General features: G+C 45.0%; 1 protein-coding gene across 7 annotated transcripts in view; it reads right to left on the minus strand.

Moving 5' to 3' along the window:
* DNM1 (dynamin 1) overlaps positions 1 to 17,177 on the minus strand; it is a 65,184-nt gene that overhangs the window by 25,161 nt on the left and 22,846 nt on the right. For 3 of the 7 annotated variants that reach the window (XM_066562966.1, XM_066562965.1, XM_066562963.1), the window contains exons 2-14: positions 16,402 to 16,475; positions 15,717 to 15,866; positions 15,139 to 15,342; positions 14,537 to 14,635; positions 13,697 to 13,857; positions 12,684 to 12,826; positions 12,470 to 12,605; positions 11,247 to 11,314; positions 10,109 to 10,247; positions 2,041 to 2,127; positions 1,785 to 1,855; positions 1,289 to 1,340; positions 66 to 77 (exon numbers count right to left, since the gene is read on the minus strand). In XM_066562966.1, coding sequence (XP_066419063.1) covers positions 66 to 77; positions 1,289 to 1,340; positions 1,785 to 1,855; positions 2,041 to 2,127; positions 10,109 to 10,247; positions 11,247 to 11,314; positions 12,470 to 12,605; positions 12,684 to 12,826; positions 13,697 to 13,857; positions 14,537 to 14,635; positions 15,139 to 15,342; positions 15,717 to 15,866; positions 16,402 to 16,475 — 1,396 coding nt within the window. Of the gene's footprint in view, positions 1 to 65; positions 78 to 1,288; positions 1,341 to 1,784; positions 1,856 to 2,040; positions 2,128 to 6,744; positions 6,884 to 10,108; positions 10,248 to 11,246; positions 11,315 to 12,469; positions 12,606 to 12,683; positions 12,827 to 13,696; positions 13,858 to 14,536; positions 14,636 to 15,138; positions 15,343 to 15,716; positions 15,867 to 16,401; positions 16,476 to 17,177 lie in introns of all 7 variants that reach the window. The other 4 variants (XM_066562967.1, XM_066562964.1, XM_066562970.1 and 1 more) reach the window with 2 other exon arrangements.

The raw sequence follows: 17,177 nt of genomic DNA on the forward strand, positions 1-17,177 counted from the left end.
TTTTGCCTTCCCAGATGCAACATTAATGTTCATTAGCACACCCTGCTGAGTGGCCTTCTACTCACCAGGATCTCATCCTGCAAAGGGGAACCATAGCAACAGCAGCAGAGCAGAGAGCAGGAGAGGAGCAAAGAGAGGAGAGATTATTACCAGGAAAGCTGGAGCAGGAGAAGAGAGGCTCAAAAATAAAATAAAATAAATTGGAGGCTCGTACCAAATCTTTTACCCCAGGTGTTAACACAAGCAACCCCCATCCCAAAATAAATCTGCTAACAGGAAAGCGAAAGCACTTTAGAGGTAGATCCAGAGTCTGCCCTTTGCACTCTTCTACCCTCAGCTCTACTGGAAGGGACTGCAGAGGATGGGATTCCCTACAGCTGCTCCAAAATGGCTGGCTGGCCAGCCCAACCTGCTGAGGACACCTGCCTGCCAACAATCTGAAACACTCTGCAATGTCATGTCCAGGGAGAGGTGGCCAACATTCTGTTATGAAGATGGATGTCAGGAGTGAATGTCTTTTTAAAAGACTAAGCAAAAGCATTTGCTTCCATTCTCTATGAAGCTGCTTGTAAGGCTTTGTTTCCAAGATCTTCTAGCCAAGATAGCCTTGCCATGTCCCCAGCAAATCTGGGACAAAGTGTCATTATTCTCTTTTTAATTCTGTGTACACTCCTTACAGTTCCTGGAGGATTAAGGGAAGTCCTCCCCTCCACTGCTGTCTTCTCTCATGGGTGTGTTCTGATACATACCCACTGCAACCATGGCTATCATCACCCTCTAGCTCCCTGTACAGAGATTTATACACTTCCAGTGAAGTTTTTCAGAAAAAGAGCCCATGAACTCTCTTGAAATCTCTTTTCAGAAAGTAGATACCACTCATGGGAAAGACAACTAGAAAGGACAATTCTGTAACAGTTCAGACCTGGTGTTCTGTACCTCTCACCTTGGCAGGAGAGTTGGTAAAGTTAGTGAAGGGGCCGAACAAACAGGAATTCACAGAACATTAATTAATAGGGATTTCTACCAGAAAAGCAAGACCAGATCTTGATTATCAAGCTGCCATTGCCCTCCATTGCTGCCAGATGCTCAATTTTTCCTGACTGCAGGTAGCCTAAACCACTATCCTCCAGTTATAAACAGCTTGATGAGTTAAAAACAAACAAAATAGGCAACACAACAAAACAACTTAGAGCAGTGCTGCATCCAGGCCAGCACTTGTCCACCTGGTAGCTCCCAGGTAGCAAACATGTCCTCCTTGCAGCAGTGAAGGAGATGGAACTTGGCCTACCTGGTTACCAGCTGCCTTCTTCTTGCTCATCTGGCTGCTCCTCTGCTGAGCACTGAAAACAACAGCAGAGACATTCAAAACTTCTAAGGCTCTTCTTGATCACCTGGATTCCCTTCCCTTTGGATAGCTGCTACAGTCAATTGGGGCCCCCCAGCACTGGCTTCCAAACCTTTATAACCCAATCTTTTGCCATCTGCTCTCTCAGCCTGGACTACTCATCTTCTCACTCCCACATGAACCTCATTTGGGTCACTAACCCTCCATAGCTGCTGAGTTTTTTTGTTCTGACACAAATCTAATCCTGTAACACCCCCTTCCAGGCATCTCTATTCTCACCCCAGCCTTGCAATCCAGAGCCACTGAAAAAACAAGCAAAAACAGAGCTGCACCATTCTTGGGACAATAGCATCTGCAGCCCCTTCACTGGAGCAGCTACAGGACAGAGCCACAGGAAACACACATGGAGAAGAGAAGGCAATAGGAGGTGGGTGCTTACTTGGCAAAGCCAATGAAATCCTCGTGGTTTGTGTTCATGTAAGCCAGCTCAATGTCTATTAGAAGCATGACCTGCCAAAGAGAGGCACAGACAGGAGGTTAGCGACTGACCCTGCTGACAGGGAACACAGAGCCCTGCACATTGTTCATCCAATCCCCCCTGCAGCCAGACACCCCTTGGCTCAGGCCCAACTCAGACATCTTCAAGAGGTGTCCCCCAGCCAGTTTCCCCCCTGACACACACTCCTGATCCCCACCTGGTCCTTGGTCCTGCCCTCTCTCTCCCGGATGTGGGTGGTGACGATCCTCTCCATCTCCTCCCGCAGGTGAGGGTACTGGCTGAGCTGCAGGAGAGAGGAAACACGTGCACATGGGAAAGGGAGGTAAAAAGGGGGCTGCAGCCCCCCACATGTACACATGCACACATACACCTTGCTACCAGATATTCTCAAGGGAAGTTCTAGAAAGCTGGACTTGCAGACAGATTTTTCCAGGTTCCTGGAGGTCTGTTGCAGGCAAAGTTAATTTCTGCCTGCTCTGGGCTTTAGAGAAAAGCCCTTTTCAGTCTTGCAGCAACTTTTCTGTCTCACCAGAGACCTGCTCCAAACTCACCACATTCTTCCTGTCATGAGGCTTTTGGCAAACCCCAGATGTAAATGCACTGCTTCTTGCTTGTGGGGTTTTTCCATTCCCATTTAAATGAGTAGTTTCTCTAGATGTTCAGCATCTCACTGTAACAGCTAAGCAGGTGAATGGCCTGTTCTTACAACCTGTTAAAACCTCGAGGAAGTGAAGTGGATTTCAGTCCCTGTTTGCTGAGGGACCAAACAAAAGCATCTGTCTCTCTCCAACATCTGCAAGCAGAGACACAGGATCTGAGCAGCTCAAGCCTTCATGTCTCCAAGAAACACTGAGCTCTGGGCATCCAGCTGCTTCTACCTGTGCTGGGGCAGGATTACATAACTGAGATCTGTGCTCACATTGCATCTACAACACTTTTTGCTACATTACTGAGGAGTGAATCCTTTCCTGCCCACACTGAGAAGCAGGAGGACTCTGGTAGCTGTGATTCAAGGGAAGATTATTTATAGAGATAATACCTGAGTTACATTTCTAGAATCAGCACCTTTAAAGCCCTCTGGGTTTCCACAGCTCCTGCCTTCTTGCCTACAGTCATAAACTTCTAGTGATTCCTACAGCAACAACTGTTGCATCTCAGGTCAAGCCCAGCACAGTCAAATGAAATTAAACCTCCAGATCCAGAATCCATCCCTTTCTTCCCTACTTCACATATCCCCTGTGAAACTATTTTCCCTGGGTTTTTTTTACTATTATCTTTAATTTGACTATGATGTCAAACAGTATTTCATTTGCCCTAGACATGTACTGCATTTGTTTTGTTCCTCCCATTTATGAAAGCTTCTTAACCAGCTTAAACTGGTTTGTCCTTTTTTTTTTTTTTTTGTATACATAATTATAACATGCTACAAAGGACAGTCTCAAAATGTGCAGCATCACTTCTGGAAGCCAGGTCCCACACTAACCACCACCAATATTCCTAACATCTGCCAACAAATAGTTTCAAACCCTTTGAGCTCCCTTGCAGTCAAACAATTTGCAATAGCCTAGAACTGGAATTTGGACTAGATCTGACACTATTTTTAAATGTGTACTTTGTTTTTGAAGGCCACAGAGGCAGGAAAAAAGTGGAATTTGTGTTCCCCAGTACCACCTTGTCTTAAAAGCAAAAACTGGGTGTTCTCCATGATCTTTTGGTTCAGGCAGCTGGTTGCTTCAGAGACAGACAGGGAAAGCTTCCTGTTTCCTTTGGGGGGTTGGCAAAGGATAGATGGGCAAGTTATGTCAAACAGAAAAAACAGGAAGTTGGAAAACCTTCAAGCAAGTCTCAGCTTCTTTGCTTCAAATTTTAAAAAAATAAAATCAACAAACAAACACAGTCAAACAAAAACCACATGAAACCTCCCCCTACCATCCCAGTCCCAACCAGTTCAAATGCACACAAAGTGCAAAACAAGTAGTGGTTTATTCAGAACCCAGCTCGTCCAGCAACATCCATGTGCAAAAATAAATTGGCAGCATTGTTCCCCATGCAGGAGCTTCTGACCCCAAGCATGCACAGGAGCAGCAAGGGTGGGCAAGGAAAAAGGATAAACAAGCCACAGGATGTCACACCACCAAGGAACATGCAACAGGGTGTAGAGGGGCAAGGAGTTATCACCAGCAGGACAAACAGCACCCAGAAATGCCATGACTCTGAAAGACAGGAGAGCAGGCGACCCTTCGAGGGGTAAAGTCTGTGAGCCTGGGATCATGTCCCAGCTCTGTGGTGTTTCCATCCTGCTTTAGCATCATTTTCCTGTTTAATCAAGATACAAGCTTACAGCCCTCTTTGAAAACCAATTTGTCCAATGCTCCTTAGTTCCCCTCTTTGCAGATTCTACGAGTCCTTGCCAGCACACCAGAGATCAACCTTCAGCTGAAGGGCTGCTGACTTGCAAGACTTTCCTGCACTTGTGAGACACTGCAGTGCAGTCTGGCACAGAAGGTTCCTGCTTTTGGAAAAACACTAGCTAGAACATTATCTTCCTAAATGTAAGGGAGCATGCTTATACCAGCTTTCTGCTGCTTTTGGAGCTACCCTCCAATAGGGAGAAGCTCAGAATCAAGCCAGTCACAGGACAGCTGCTAATAGCTGTCTTCTTCAGCCCTCAGCTTTCTCTAATAGTCAAGAAATGGTCAACTTTTCATACAGGAAAACTGTACTGTAACACAGATGGGTTTGTCACCTTCTGTGTTCTTTGACAGTCTCATAATATTCAATCTATACAGCTTTATCAACTGTACATACAATGATTTCTTCACCATCTGAGGTGAAATGAAATAATTGTGAGAGAACATAAACAATAACACACAACAGTTCAGGACAGCAACAAACCAAGGCTACAGGACTGTTAAGCTAATTCAAGAGGTGTTAGCCCAAGCAGCCTTTCTTTCTAGAAGCCTTGCAGGACTTCTGGTGAATTTAAAGTTTTTGTCATCTTTTTAGATGTAGCATCAGTCCACAACATGGCAGGCTCGGTATTACCTTACAATTAGCATCAGTCCTAAAGTAGCCTTTTCCAGATGCTTCCCCTAATAGCACATGCTCTTGTCCATGTCAAGCAGTTAGAGCTATAACATGCAAAATAAATATTGCAAATTAACTAATGTCCCTGTGCTGTTACTACCTTATGGCATCAGAACCCATCTCAGTCCAGCTGTAATCCTTAAGTGGCCTTTTCTTTCTTTCTACTCTTTCAGAGGGAGGTACAGGCAAGATAACCCTTCTCACTTCATGCAGACATTTGACTTAAAACATTACTAAAGTCTTCCTTTTTTTCTTCCAGTACTATCCTATGTGTTTTCATTGAGGCAGTTATTTACATCTAACATCTGCCTCCCTGGCCTCTCTGGCTTTAACCACACCATTAGTCTCCTACAGTATCACTATCACCTTCCTTACAGGATTACCCAGGTTGCATCACCTTGGAATATCCTCACAGGGTCATCCATCACATCATGGATTAAAAATCCACAGAGCAAGTGGGTATCCAGCCACTCTAATGACATGGTCTAACAGAGAAACTAGAATCAACACCCCTGGGGTTTTTTCTCATCATCCTTCTCTCTCCCCACCCAGAGCAGACATCATCAGCTGCATACAGAACACAGTGTAAGCAATCACACCCATCAAAATAAAAATCCACATTAGAAACAGGCTGAGAAGGAGTTGCTCTGCCTCACATCAGACCTCACAATATGGCAACAGCAGGACTCTTCAAGAAATACACTGGGCAGAGCTTGGGCCATGTCAAAGATGAGTTCTTACAGAGGTGGAAATGAGCTCTGCATTTCTAAGTGGGCCAGACCTTATTAACTCATCTTTTGCTCTCACTCTGAACTCACATCAATTCTTATCTTCCCCTTCTTCCCAATTTAGGGCTCACCAAAATGCTGGTGAGCCTGGCTGTAACCCTGGAAGAAGGAAACCATAATTTCCAAGTCCTAAAATAGCCCATGGAACATTCCTTTCCAACTCAGTTTCCAGAACACACTTCTGTTGTGCCAGATGTTTCTGGCCCCTCGCTGGTAAGTTTAACACCAATTGCCACATCTGCCTTTTTTTTTAAGGAGGCATGTGGTGCCCTCTCCTGGAAGGAACCAGCCCGGGAATCAAAGCCACTCCTGCCCCAGCCTCCAAGAAGTATTTGACACCTTTCCTGTCACTCTCCACCTGCTGGTGCCCTCAGGCTCCACCTCCTGCGGTTCACAGCAAGCGAGGAAAAGCATCACACTACTTCCCCCTGAGCATAGTCCATGGAGTGAGAAATCAGCAGGAGAATGATGCAGAGGGTGTAATGCCTGGAAAAGCTCTTCTCAAAGGTCTGAACGTCTCTTGCAGAACATCTTGCACCTCAAACTTTTAATCAGCTGCTGTTCTGTAGATGCCATGGTTCAATATGCATTGCAGACCACTCATGCTGTGGGGGTGGGAGGTCTTTTTCTGCCTTTTTATCTTTTTCTAGGGTTCCTGGATTTAAGGGGGTCCTAAAAATAACAACTAAGAAGTTCCAAATGTGCAGGCAATGGCACAGCAAACTGGTCTTACAAAGGGTTTGATCCACACTGAGCCAAACAGAGGAAAAGGTTATGCCAGAGTAACTCACTGGGTCGCAGCTCACTGCTCAGCTAAAGAGGTGTCACCCACTCCCCTTGGCCTGCCTTTAAACTGCTCCTGTACCTGCAGGTTGCTGCTCTCCTCTAGATGCATTGCTATATCAATTTTCTCTCTCTAGATTTGCTGGAGTTCCTGGTGGGTGTGTGTGTGTGTGGAGAAACAGCATGGAAGTGTGTGGGAAGGGGATGGGCATTGACCTTTCTTCGATTTTTTGTTTCTTTACCTTTTCGCTACACTTTCTGATGGTGGATGTGAGCTCACTCACTACCATATCCACACACTTCAGACTTGGCTCCTTCAACTTCTGCACCTGCTTTTTCACTATGGCTTCAAAAGCGAGGTCAGGCGTGAAGAGACCCGTTCTGCATGGCAGGGGAAGGGTGGGAGGAAGCAACGAGGAAGAAGAAAGCAAAGCAGAGAAAGAGCAGAAGGAGGAAGAAAGAAGGAAGGAAGAGGGAGAAGAGAGAAAACACAAGGCAAAATGAGAAGTGAGATTTTGGTTCATTCCATTAGTTTACTGAACCAGGTGAGCATTGCTATGGGGCCTGTGCACTGCCAAGTATCAGGAGAGTCTACAGGCAAATGGAAGTGTCAAAGGGGGAATGAGGTAGGAGCAGCTGGGCCAGTGAAATGGTGAGCTGTCAAGAGCCAGATGAATGAATGGAGCCCCCAGGGATCAAGTGATCACTTCCTGAAGGAAAGCTTCTTTGGATTTCAAGACACAACTTCTTGTCAGTGAGCCACTGTCCCTTTTCCTAGAGGTTCACCATTTATCATTTCTCTTTATCTCATTTCCCTTTCCTTCCCACCACAGTTATCTTCCCTTCCAAGTTTCCCTTATTCCAGCTGCAGGAAGCCTGAACAGGAGCCAGGCTAAGACCTCAGAGGTCTGTCACTTGCACCTTGTTTTGGCAGAACTCAACTGATGTCTCCCAGTTTCAGGGATTTGAGCAAACCACTCCACTTACAGAACATCATTTCATTTCACCCACCTTCCCTGCAACATCAGCTTCCTCAGTAAGAACAGATGCACCCAGTATTTAGGAAAATGCAGAAGTGCTACAGGACATCCACAGCTATACAAAGCATCCATTATACCTGCAGCACCAGACCCAACATAGGCCTGCTGTGATTTATAAGGAGCTATTAATTTCCACTGATATTTTGTGGTCTGTGTTCTCAATGGCTCCACTCAAAAAGAACAGAAAGTTCACAGAAACTAAAGTTACTAAAATATAGCCAAGATCAATCAAATTCAAGACTACTGCACCAAAAAAAGTTTTTCAGCACTTCTTTTAACACTTTAGAGCTTCTGCTGGATGCTCTTTGTTACATAACCTGAGTTACTTGTCTTACCATGGGCCATTAGTACTTATCCAGTGCTTTCAGGGAATAACATCCCCTTGGCATGGGAATGGGATATTGCTTTTCTAAAGCTGCAGTTTATAGCCACACCTGGGATGCCTGCAGCTACCAACAAATCCTGGGATGGCTATAAATAACCACCCCTTCATGTAAATCAGGTATTTACTCCTTTACCTCATCTTCCACATCTCTGTGGATAACACCTGCAAGTCCCCAAGCAACACCAGAATTAAACCACTCTTCAACACGTATTAGGGGATGTACAACCACTCTGCCTTTTAATCAGCAAAGAGCTGGAATGTGTTACAGGATTTGGATTCACCTAAAGGTCTGTCTACGAGTGCCAACAATGCCTCTTTTGAGCGAAGCATTTCCAGAGTTCAGTTCACATCCTCTGACCCAGCAGTGGATTCCTACTAATCCAGTTGCCCAGCTAAGCTCAAGTTATGCTGTCTCCCCCACCAGACTTCAGGGGAAGTCTGATTTTTTAAAAAAAAAATTAGTCCCTTACAATACCTGAGTATCACCTGAATGACAGTATTTTGTTTCTTCATAAACAAAACTGTAACCATGGCTACTAGAGCACACACAGAGCAACCAGAACTGAAGTCAACCATGAACACCTTAGCAGTAGGATCCAAGCTGAAATGAATCCTTTATTCCTGAATCTGTGATATTTCCCCTCCATCCATCTGGTCTCTTCTCCTCCCATATTTCCCACCCTGTTGTACCCACCACCTGATCACTTGAGGAACTGCTGCCTTCAAAACAGAGGGTTTATTCTAAAATTATCAGTAAAAAGAGGAATGAAAAAGAAACAATGAAGTAAGAAATTGGAACTGAAGAAAAAAGGATGCAATGAGAAAGAATCAATGGGCAGTTTTGAATAGCAATTGATGGATGGAGAACAAATCAAAAGAAGCTTCAGAGGGCATGAAAAAGGAGGGCCCTTCTGATCCAGTTAGCAGGTGACTCTGGATACTTGGCAGCCCGAGGGCCTGTGCTTACCTGTCAACAGGCTCTAATGGCAATTTTCTGGGTGCTTCCCACAGTCACACACCCCAAGAGAGGACAGCAGGACAGAAAAAGGAAGCTCCTCCAGCACTCTAGAAACCTGAGCAACCTCTCACTGCATCCACTTTGCTCTCCCAGTCTGTCCTGGGGGGCAAAGCAAATGTCTGCACACCTGAGTCCTTCTGCAGAGGCTCTTGGCCCTAAGGACCAGGCACTTGTGCAAAGGATGGCAAGTGTCACCACTTGGGCACCTGTCCCCACCCTTGCTGAGAGGGGGGTCAGACTCTGTGGGAACCTCCTGCAGTGCCCATTTACCTGCACCTGAAAAGCCAGTGGCGATTCCAGTCTCCAGTGCCACCTAGTCCTAACTGAGGTGTCTTTCCACCAGCACCCAGCCCTGCCTGAAGCAGCAAGTCATGGCTGAGAAGAATGGCACAAGTCACCTTATCGTGCTCCCTTTCAACCCCAACCTCAAAAACAAAAGCTGCCACATCCAAAAGGCAGAATCAAGGCTCCCACCCTCGACCCCAAAAAATACCAGTATGGATCCCAAAGGGCAAAGCCTGATGTCCTCTCTCTTGAGAGAGAGCACAGATGGAGCCCAGAGGCTGATGAACATTTCTAACTTGCTTCTTCTCAGCCATGTGCTACTATTCCAGATCAGGATATGGACCAAACCAGCCAGAAACCAAGCCAAACACCACAGGAACGTTTCCTTGAGATACAACCCACAACTGTAAGTGCTCTAGCTCTAAATTTCAGCCCCATACATCCCCCAAGGGCAATTCTGGGATTAATCCTCTCACTTCTACAAGAACAGAGGGCACAAAATTTAAATCCCAGTCTCTGGCTTGGAAAATAAACCCACATAATAAATTTCAAGAAAAATGTAGCCATAGAGAAATACCCTTGGTTTTCAAAGGAACCAGGAGTCATGCTACAGACAAAGGGGTGGCCAGGACATCTCTAGAATGCCTCAGCTCTAAAAGATTCAGGTAGCAGGGCCATAGCACACATTCCACAGGGCTTCCTTTCTGTTTGGCTTGTTGGCTGGATCGCTCCAGGCTGGCTCTGCTCAGGTCTAGTCATGCTGAGGAGGTGGTGAAAACACCAAGTGTGGCTGCAGGCAAGTCCCTGCCCAGGTCACGATGCTGCGCCGCAGCCAGCGAGCAGGTGGAAGGTGCCAACTCCATGCTGCCTCTGGTTACCTTCTTGGTGCACTGTCTAACAGTATTGATTAACTCCGAAATGACCATGTCCACGCATTTCAGGCAAGGTTCTTTAATCTTCTTCACCTGCTTTTTCACAATGGTCTCAAAGGCCATGTCAGGTGTGAAGAGACCGGTTCTAAACACCCAGGGTGGGGACAAGACAAGGCAGGAAGGGGAGAAGGGGCAAGGAGAATGTCACAGAGTTACACACACATCTTGGAGCAGGCACCACCATCACCAAAACCCGGGACATTTGGGCTGGGAAGTGTCACATCCCCTGGAAGAGCCCTGACTGAAGTTCATTAAAAATGAGGGATGCTTGGCACTTGCAAGGAAGGAGGTGCTGAGGGCAAAAATCAATCTTAGCTGGACAGCCATAGCCAGGTCACCATTTCACCTCAGCCTAAGGGTGGCAGGGGCTGACCCCTGCACAGTGTACTTCATCTCAGAGCTGTGGAAGAGATGAGACCTTCTCTGGAAGATTTTCTTAAAGGCTGGGACACTGACAGCTGATACCCTTTACCAAGTTCAGCTGGTAGCTGACCAAGAGAAAGGAATGAAAATAAATCTAGGTCAGTGTTTGTTCACATCCCTGTGTGCAGAAGGGCTCCAACGGGCACGTTCCCAAGAGCAGCACAACTCAGGGTCTCAGTGACAACTCACCTTCACACTGAAGGGAATACAGATCTGTTTGTTAACTATGTGGGGCCAGTGGGACCCTGGTGACAGGCACACCACTGCTCCCTCAAATCTCTAGGGGAGGAGGGGCTCTGTACCAACACTTGTTTTGAACAACTAACTGCTGGGTAGCGTGAAAATCAATGTTTTAGTTTTAACTAAACAAAGGACTAGTATGGGGCTGCATCCCTCTTCCTATCCTTTCCTATGTAAAGGCCCAAAAAGGATGGAGAAGATGTCAAGACACCCAGGCTTTTACCTTGTAGGCTTCTGTGACTCCCACATGGGAAAAGAAAGCAAACTCTTGAATGATTGTCCCTATTCCCAGATTCCAGCCAGAGCTTATCCCTCCCTTTGGCTGACCTACCGTACCTCTGAAGTCTTCAACTCCATTTGGAAGGTCTAGAAGTATTTACAAGGCTTTTCAGCCAGAGCTCTGCCTGTGTGTGATACGTGCCTGATACCGTGGATGTTCTTGATGGCGTAGCTGATCTCCCGCCGCAGCTCCTTCTCATCAAACTCCATCTGCACCAGGAGACAATTCCATCAGAAACTTTCTGAAACTGATTTGCAGAACAGCAGACTTTGAAGAGAAGAGGTCCCATGCCAGCACTACCATGTGACACATGAGATATTTGCCCAAGTGTTGGATACAGAGTCCGGCCACAAAACTGCTGTGGCCAAAGCAGGACACCCTGGACACACACAAACAGCTAAGGGCCTCCATTTACAGATGCCCGAGCTGCTCTTAAGGAGGTTCTTTGAGGTAAAGCACTAGGACTGAAGTGTTAGATGGCTTTCTAAAGAAAATTGGTTTGCCTCACAACATTTAGCATGAGATCTTGGCAGCTGCTTTTTCAGTGAACACCACAAATGGATAAAACATTTTGTGTGAATTGTAAATCTAACACAAGGAAGGCTATTTATTTCACTAGAAAGGCCTCATCTTATTCAAATGTGAAAAAAGAATGCCAATGTAAAAAATATTGAAGCAGAAAGATCTGCTCTTAAGTTTGTTCCAACTGACATTATAAAAAGATTTTCAGAACCCATCCTGATCAGGTTAGTGTAATTCACCATCCAAGGAAACTGTATTTCAATAAAAATCCTCTTCCACTGTTAAGAGGTGAGTACAGTTTCTATACCATTCCCACCTCTAGGCCATTGATAGGGGTCAGACAGAAGTAATCCCAGGTATACCTACAATTCTTTTTCCTGCTTCTTAGGTATCTATGAGTCCAACTTTAGATCTAGTCTGATGCTCAGGATCAAGAAATACAAGTTTCAGCATCATTCCTTCTACATGAAATTTAGTCATAGTAGCTTTGACATATCTGTGAGGGCATTCAGTCATTGATTTACCATGGGTTCTGTTAAAGTGATTTTTCACGCTCAATTTAGCATCTAGGAATCAAGTCCAAAAAACACTGTCATTTAGCACAGAGGAAGTTAAGTTCTGTCACAAAAACAGGGACAGAGGGGAAAATCAGCACTATGGGAAGATCCCAATAAAGGAGACAAACAAGTGAAAAAAGGTGATAAAAGGGAAAACCATTAAACAAAGCAGATGAAGAGAAAGTCCACTGATGAAATATAGCAAGAGGAGTGAGTAAAGAGACAGAAGTAGTAACACACAACAGGAAACAAAAAGTGTATGTCAGCAGCATGGGGAAGCAGTACCTTCACCAGCTCAAAGGGGAAACGCTCGTGGAAGATGCGGTTGATCCGAGCTCCTCCCGACAGCTCATAGGTGTCAATTTGGTCTCCAGAGCCTTCAATGCGTTTCTCAAAGTCCACAGCAAACTGCTGGACCATCCTGAAAGAAAACCAAGAGCATGAAGTAGAACTCATTGCTGAGCAGGCCTTTCCAGGGAGGGACACAGAGGCCACTCACTGAAGCAGAGCTTTGGTCTTGCGAGCAGGGTCATCGGGGCGAAAGTTCTTGTACTCCTCCACCTCCTTCTCAATGGACAGGAGCTGGCTCTGGAGCTTGTTCCGCAGCCCTGGCAGCGTGTCACGGATGTGGTTGGTCAGTTGCTGCACAAGAAGAAGGTTTAAGAGGACAATAAACCTCTAGGTAGTTACTGGGAAGAGTTTGCTGCCTCCACACTATAAAACAGATGAAAGCTCCTCTCTGTGTTCAATTCTTCTGTGTGGTCCTAACAAAATGTCTATCCTAGGACAAATACCAGTTATGAGCTGAAGGTATTCCCCCTTCCCAGCTCCTGCCTATTGCACCCCTCTACTCTTGACCTTCAGTTTACCTTCTAGTATGGTGCAAAACTCCCATCCACACAAACTAAAATGACTCAAATCCAAGAATAAACTTCACATTAAAGTATCAGCATTTGCTTTTTACATGAGGGTAAAGACTACTCTGCCTTCAGATTAGCACACCATTGACACCCAATGTGGTGGCAAAGCCTTTTTTCAAACAACAAAGGGTGAAAAGTTAAGGTGGAAGGAGCCAAAACCATTCACGAGGCTCTAATAAGAGAGCCTCTACAAAGCACAGCTTTGTGGGAAACTCCAGTTTGAAGATGAATATTTGAATAAGGAGAAATAGGAAAGAGACTCTCTCCATTTCAGAGAGTATTTCAAGGGAGCAGAGAAGGAAGCAACAGCAAATTGCTGCTGTATGAAAAATAGATAGCCTTAATAGATGGGAAATAACTGTCAGTATCACATAAATATTGTTAGGTACAGAGATCACTAGAATTTAGAAGGTATCTTTTAACTTAGTCAGAAAGACCTTGCATTTTGATAGTGTATTATACCACAAACCAACTACTGAAAGTGAAAGGATAAATCAGTGCTCTGCCTTTGGGGTGCAAGCTCCATTATTGGCCTCAGTGTGTTTCACAGCCAGTGACACCATGGGCAGCAGTTCCTGACTGTGGACAGTACCTGGTTCAGAACTTTCTGCAGGAATGGGGTTCCCATGCGATCAGCCATGTGTCTGTAGGCTGGGTGGGAGAGAAAAAACTTCCTCTCTGCAGCCAGAGCTGCCTGAATGTCCTTCTTGCCATCTATGTCCTTCTGACTTCTGTTGACCACACCAATGTAACCTGTGAGAGTGGGGTTAGAGATCAGATGGTTGCAAGGATGTAAATAAAACCCAGACTTGAGAAGGAAGGTACTCAGCCAGCAGCATTACAAAAGGGGGATTCTAGTGGTAACACATTATTAGGGCAACTGGAAGAGTTTAAAATTAGACTTTCCTTGAATGGCCCAGGTTCTGATATTTTGGTATGCAGGACAAAAATTAGTATGGCACAGAGAATTAGCTTATTTGTTACTGTTCCCCTAACACAAAGCACACTCCAGTTTCATTTATTTCAGACTCTCTTTTTATGAGTCCTTAGCACAGGTACTTTTGCCATGGCCACAGCAAGTACCACAGCCCAGAATTATTTAATCCCGTCACTATGGCAGCAAGGGGTGTGTTTTAGACATCTTTCACAGTTTGCCTTAATGAAAGGAGGAAAGAAAAAGTAAAAATAAGAGCATAAGTGTGTTTCTGCTAGGACAACATATCAAGGTATAAATACCTAAAAAGTTCCTGTTAACAGCATGACTGAGCCCTGTTCCCCAACTTTTCTCACTTCTAGGTTGTAACAGAGATGGTTTAACCACAAGTTGTAAGAAATGTTATAAGAAGGGAAGGGAGGAAGAGGATGAGGCCAGGACACCTCACACAGGGAAAGCAGAGGAAGGAGATCATGGGCAAAGCACAAGGAAACCTACCCCTACGGAGGGGAAGCAATTTGTTTTCTAACACATCTCGTGCATCAGTTCCTTCATCCATAAGATCCAGCTTGGTGATGACCCCAATGGTGCGTTGGCCTATGGGAAAAAACCACAAACATACTTGATCAGCAAATGACTCATGTATTATTTTGCTCTGTTCACAGAGGTTACAGATTGCCCAACTTAGCTACCCAAGGGCTCTTAAAGTCACATATCACAGCTCCCATCATGTACAAGAGGCCACAAGAGCAAACCAGACAAAAGTCAAGATCAGTTCTCAGCTGTATCCTGCTGAATGCACAAGCTATGCCACAGCAGAACAGGATTTTAGTGTATATTTTCCTAGTTCTTTCTAGGCCAAATGCAAATGATTAAAGGAAACAAAATCCTTCAACTCTCTAGAAATGGGGCTTAGACAAATGAACAAAAGGGGAGTAACAAAATTACTACAGCAACTGTTAACACTCACTAATACCTCTTAGAAGAATGCTGGTGAAAATACATCCCAAGACAATAGACATGAGCTACTGGGCTAATCACAACCAAATGAAAATCCAGCCACTGTCTAGTAATGCCAGGATAAATCAGGAGACATTTACCTTGAGGATCCACCTCCTTTGCAATCTTCAGGGCATCAGAATTGGCCAGATCAGAGTTGGCTGGGGATACTGCTAAGATGAGGCAGTTCTCTTTGGTGACAAACTGCATGAGCATGTCTCGGATCTGGAACTCGATGTCAGGGGGCTGATCCCCTACAGGGACTTTTGTCATACCCGGCAGATCCACCAAGGTCAGGTTCAGGACTAGACACAGGACACAGGAGTTAGCACAAGAGGTTGTTAAGGTAGGAATGTTCTGGTCTTTAAGTACCACCTGTAGTTAAAGTGACTCCAGTAAGGGATAAGAGATGTGCAGACAAAAGCACACAAAGCTTTCTACTTCTTTCTTGCTATGGGTCAGTAAGAACCAGTTGCAGGTTGTTTCTGCTGTGATTGTCAATGATCTCATCACCCTCCCCTTTAAATCACTTGTTTTCACACTGATCAGGAAAATTGTGCCCTCAAAGTCCTTCCACATATGCTACACTGAACAGGAAGGGATGACAGCACTTTGTTTTCAATTCACAATGGGGTGCAGAGCCTTCTAGAAGAGCTGGTCCCTCTGCATTAGGACTCACCATGGGGAGAGTAGACTCGGAGATTGATGGGCACAGGGGAAATCCCTTTGTTGGAGCCAGTAACACGATCTGTTTCAGCCTCAATCTCCAAACGGACCTCCTCAAAATCAGTGAATTTCTTTCCTTTGCAGTGTAGGAACTCGCCATATTCTATGTAAACAGAAGCAGAGTCAAAAATAGTCACCAAAACCAGAGAAACACTCAGAAGTGTGATGAAAGCATCACGTCCCAAAGCACAACATAACAAAACACAATTGTAAGGATGAAGTCTGGCAAGAGCCTTTCCCACAGAGTTTGCAGGTTGGAACAGTAGTTACTGCAGTCACATTTATGTGGTCTACACCTGAGATAATTCAATTGAGCCCAACATCTTCACCCCCTTAATTCACTATATTTTCAGCAGGGTGCTCTGGCTTTTAGGTCTTACTCATGAGAGTCACAGTTGCATAGGCAAAGGAAAATTATGATGTGTGTGCATGGAGTCTTGAATAATAAATTAAAAGAAAAAAAATTAAGAAGCATTTTGCTTCTCAATACTTAATGCATTAGATGTTAAACAGGCAAAAAGGCTGCAGGTCATTTTTACTCAGGAAAATCCTTATTTATTTTCTCCGGTGATCAAATAAGAACTTCCTGACTAGGACAGCAATCCAGCTGGACACACAGGGGAAGGGAGCTCACATACCTGTGCTGGCATTGACCAGCTGAAGGACCAGTGGGCGTCTAGTTACGATGCCAGATCCACGTGGCAGAAAGTCCCTGCAATGAAACAGGAAGTTTTGGATGAGTGTGTGATTGTTTCCTTCCCCTTTTACAGCTTTTCTGCTTCTATTAAGTGTAAATGGACTCTAAGGGGGAGTCCCAGCTATGAGCACAAAAAAGTTTAACTTACTAAAAACAAAGTGCCTCTCCTTGAGAAGGGCAAGAGCTTGTTCTGAAGTAGTTTATACTCACAGCACAGTCCCTCTAATCATGTCTGTGGCAGTCCAGCTCCTTCAGCTGAAGTTCCAAGTTAGCTAACAAGCCCATTTAATACAGCTGTCTGTACTTTGGAAAAAAATACACTTTCATCTTTCAGAAAGAAAAGAGAAGTTGACACAGAGCCAAAGAACTAGCATGCCTCCTTTTGGCAAAAACAATTACACAAATTTACTCACACCCTGCACTTGAGGCTTGAGAAGACACCACATTGTCCCAGTGTGCAAACACCACGTGATACAACTGAGAAAATAACCAGCAGCCAAAGGCATGTCTCCACACAGGGTCTCTCCTGGCTATAACTATCAAGATATCAGTATTGCCAAGGCAAAAGCTGCAATTTCTTTCTATATTTAAAAGAATCCTGAATTTTTGTGTACTTCCAAGTAATTTCAAGGGAAAGCAGCCTTGTACTAACACTCTCCAAATGCTGACTTAGCAGCCAGAGCCCACCAGTTCTCCTTTGCTTTTCCTTTTTTTTCA

Source organism: Molothrus aeneus, chromosome 19, assembly GCF_037042795.1.
Source record: "Molothrus aeneus isolate 106 chromosome 19, BPBGC_Maene_1.0, whole genome shotgun sequence".
Taxonomy (NCBI): Eukaryota; Metazoa; Chordata; class Aves; order Passeriformes; family Icteridae; genus Molothrus; species Molothrus aeneus.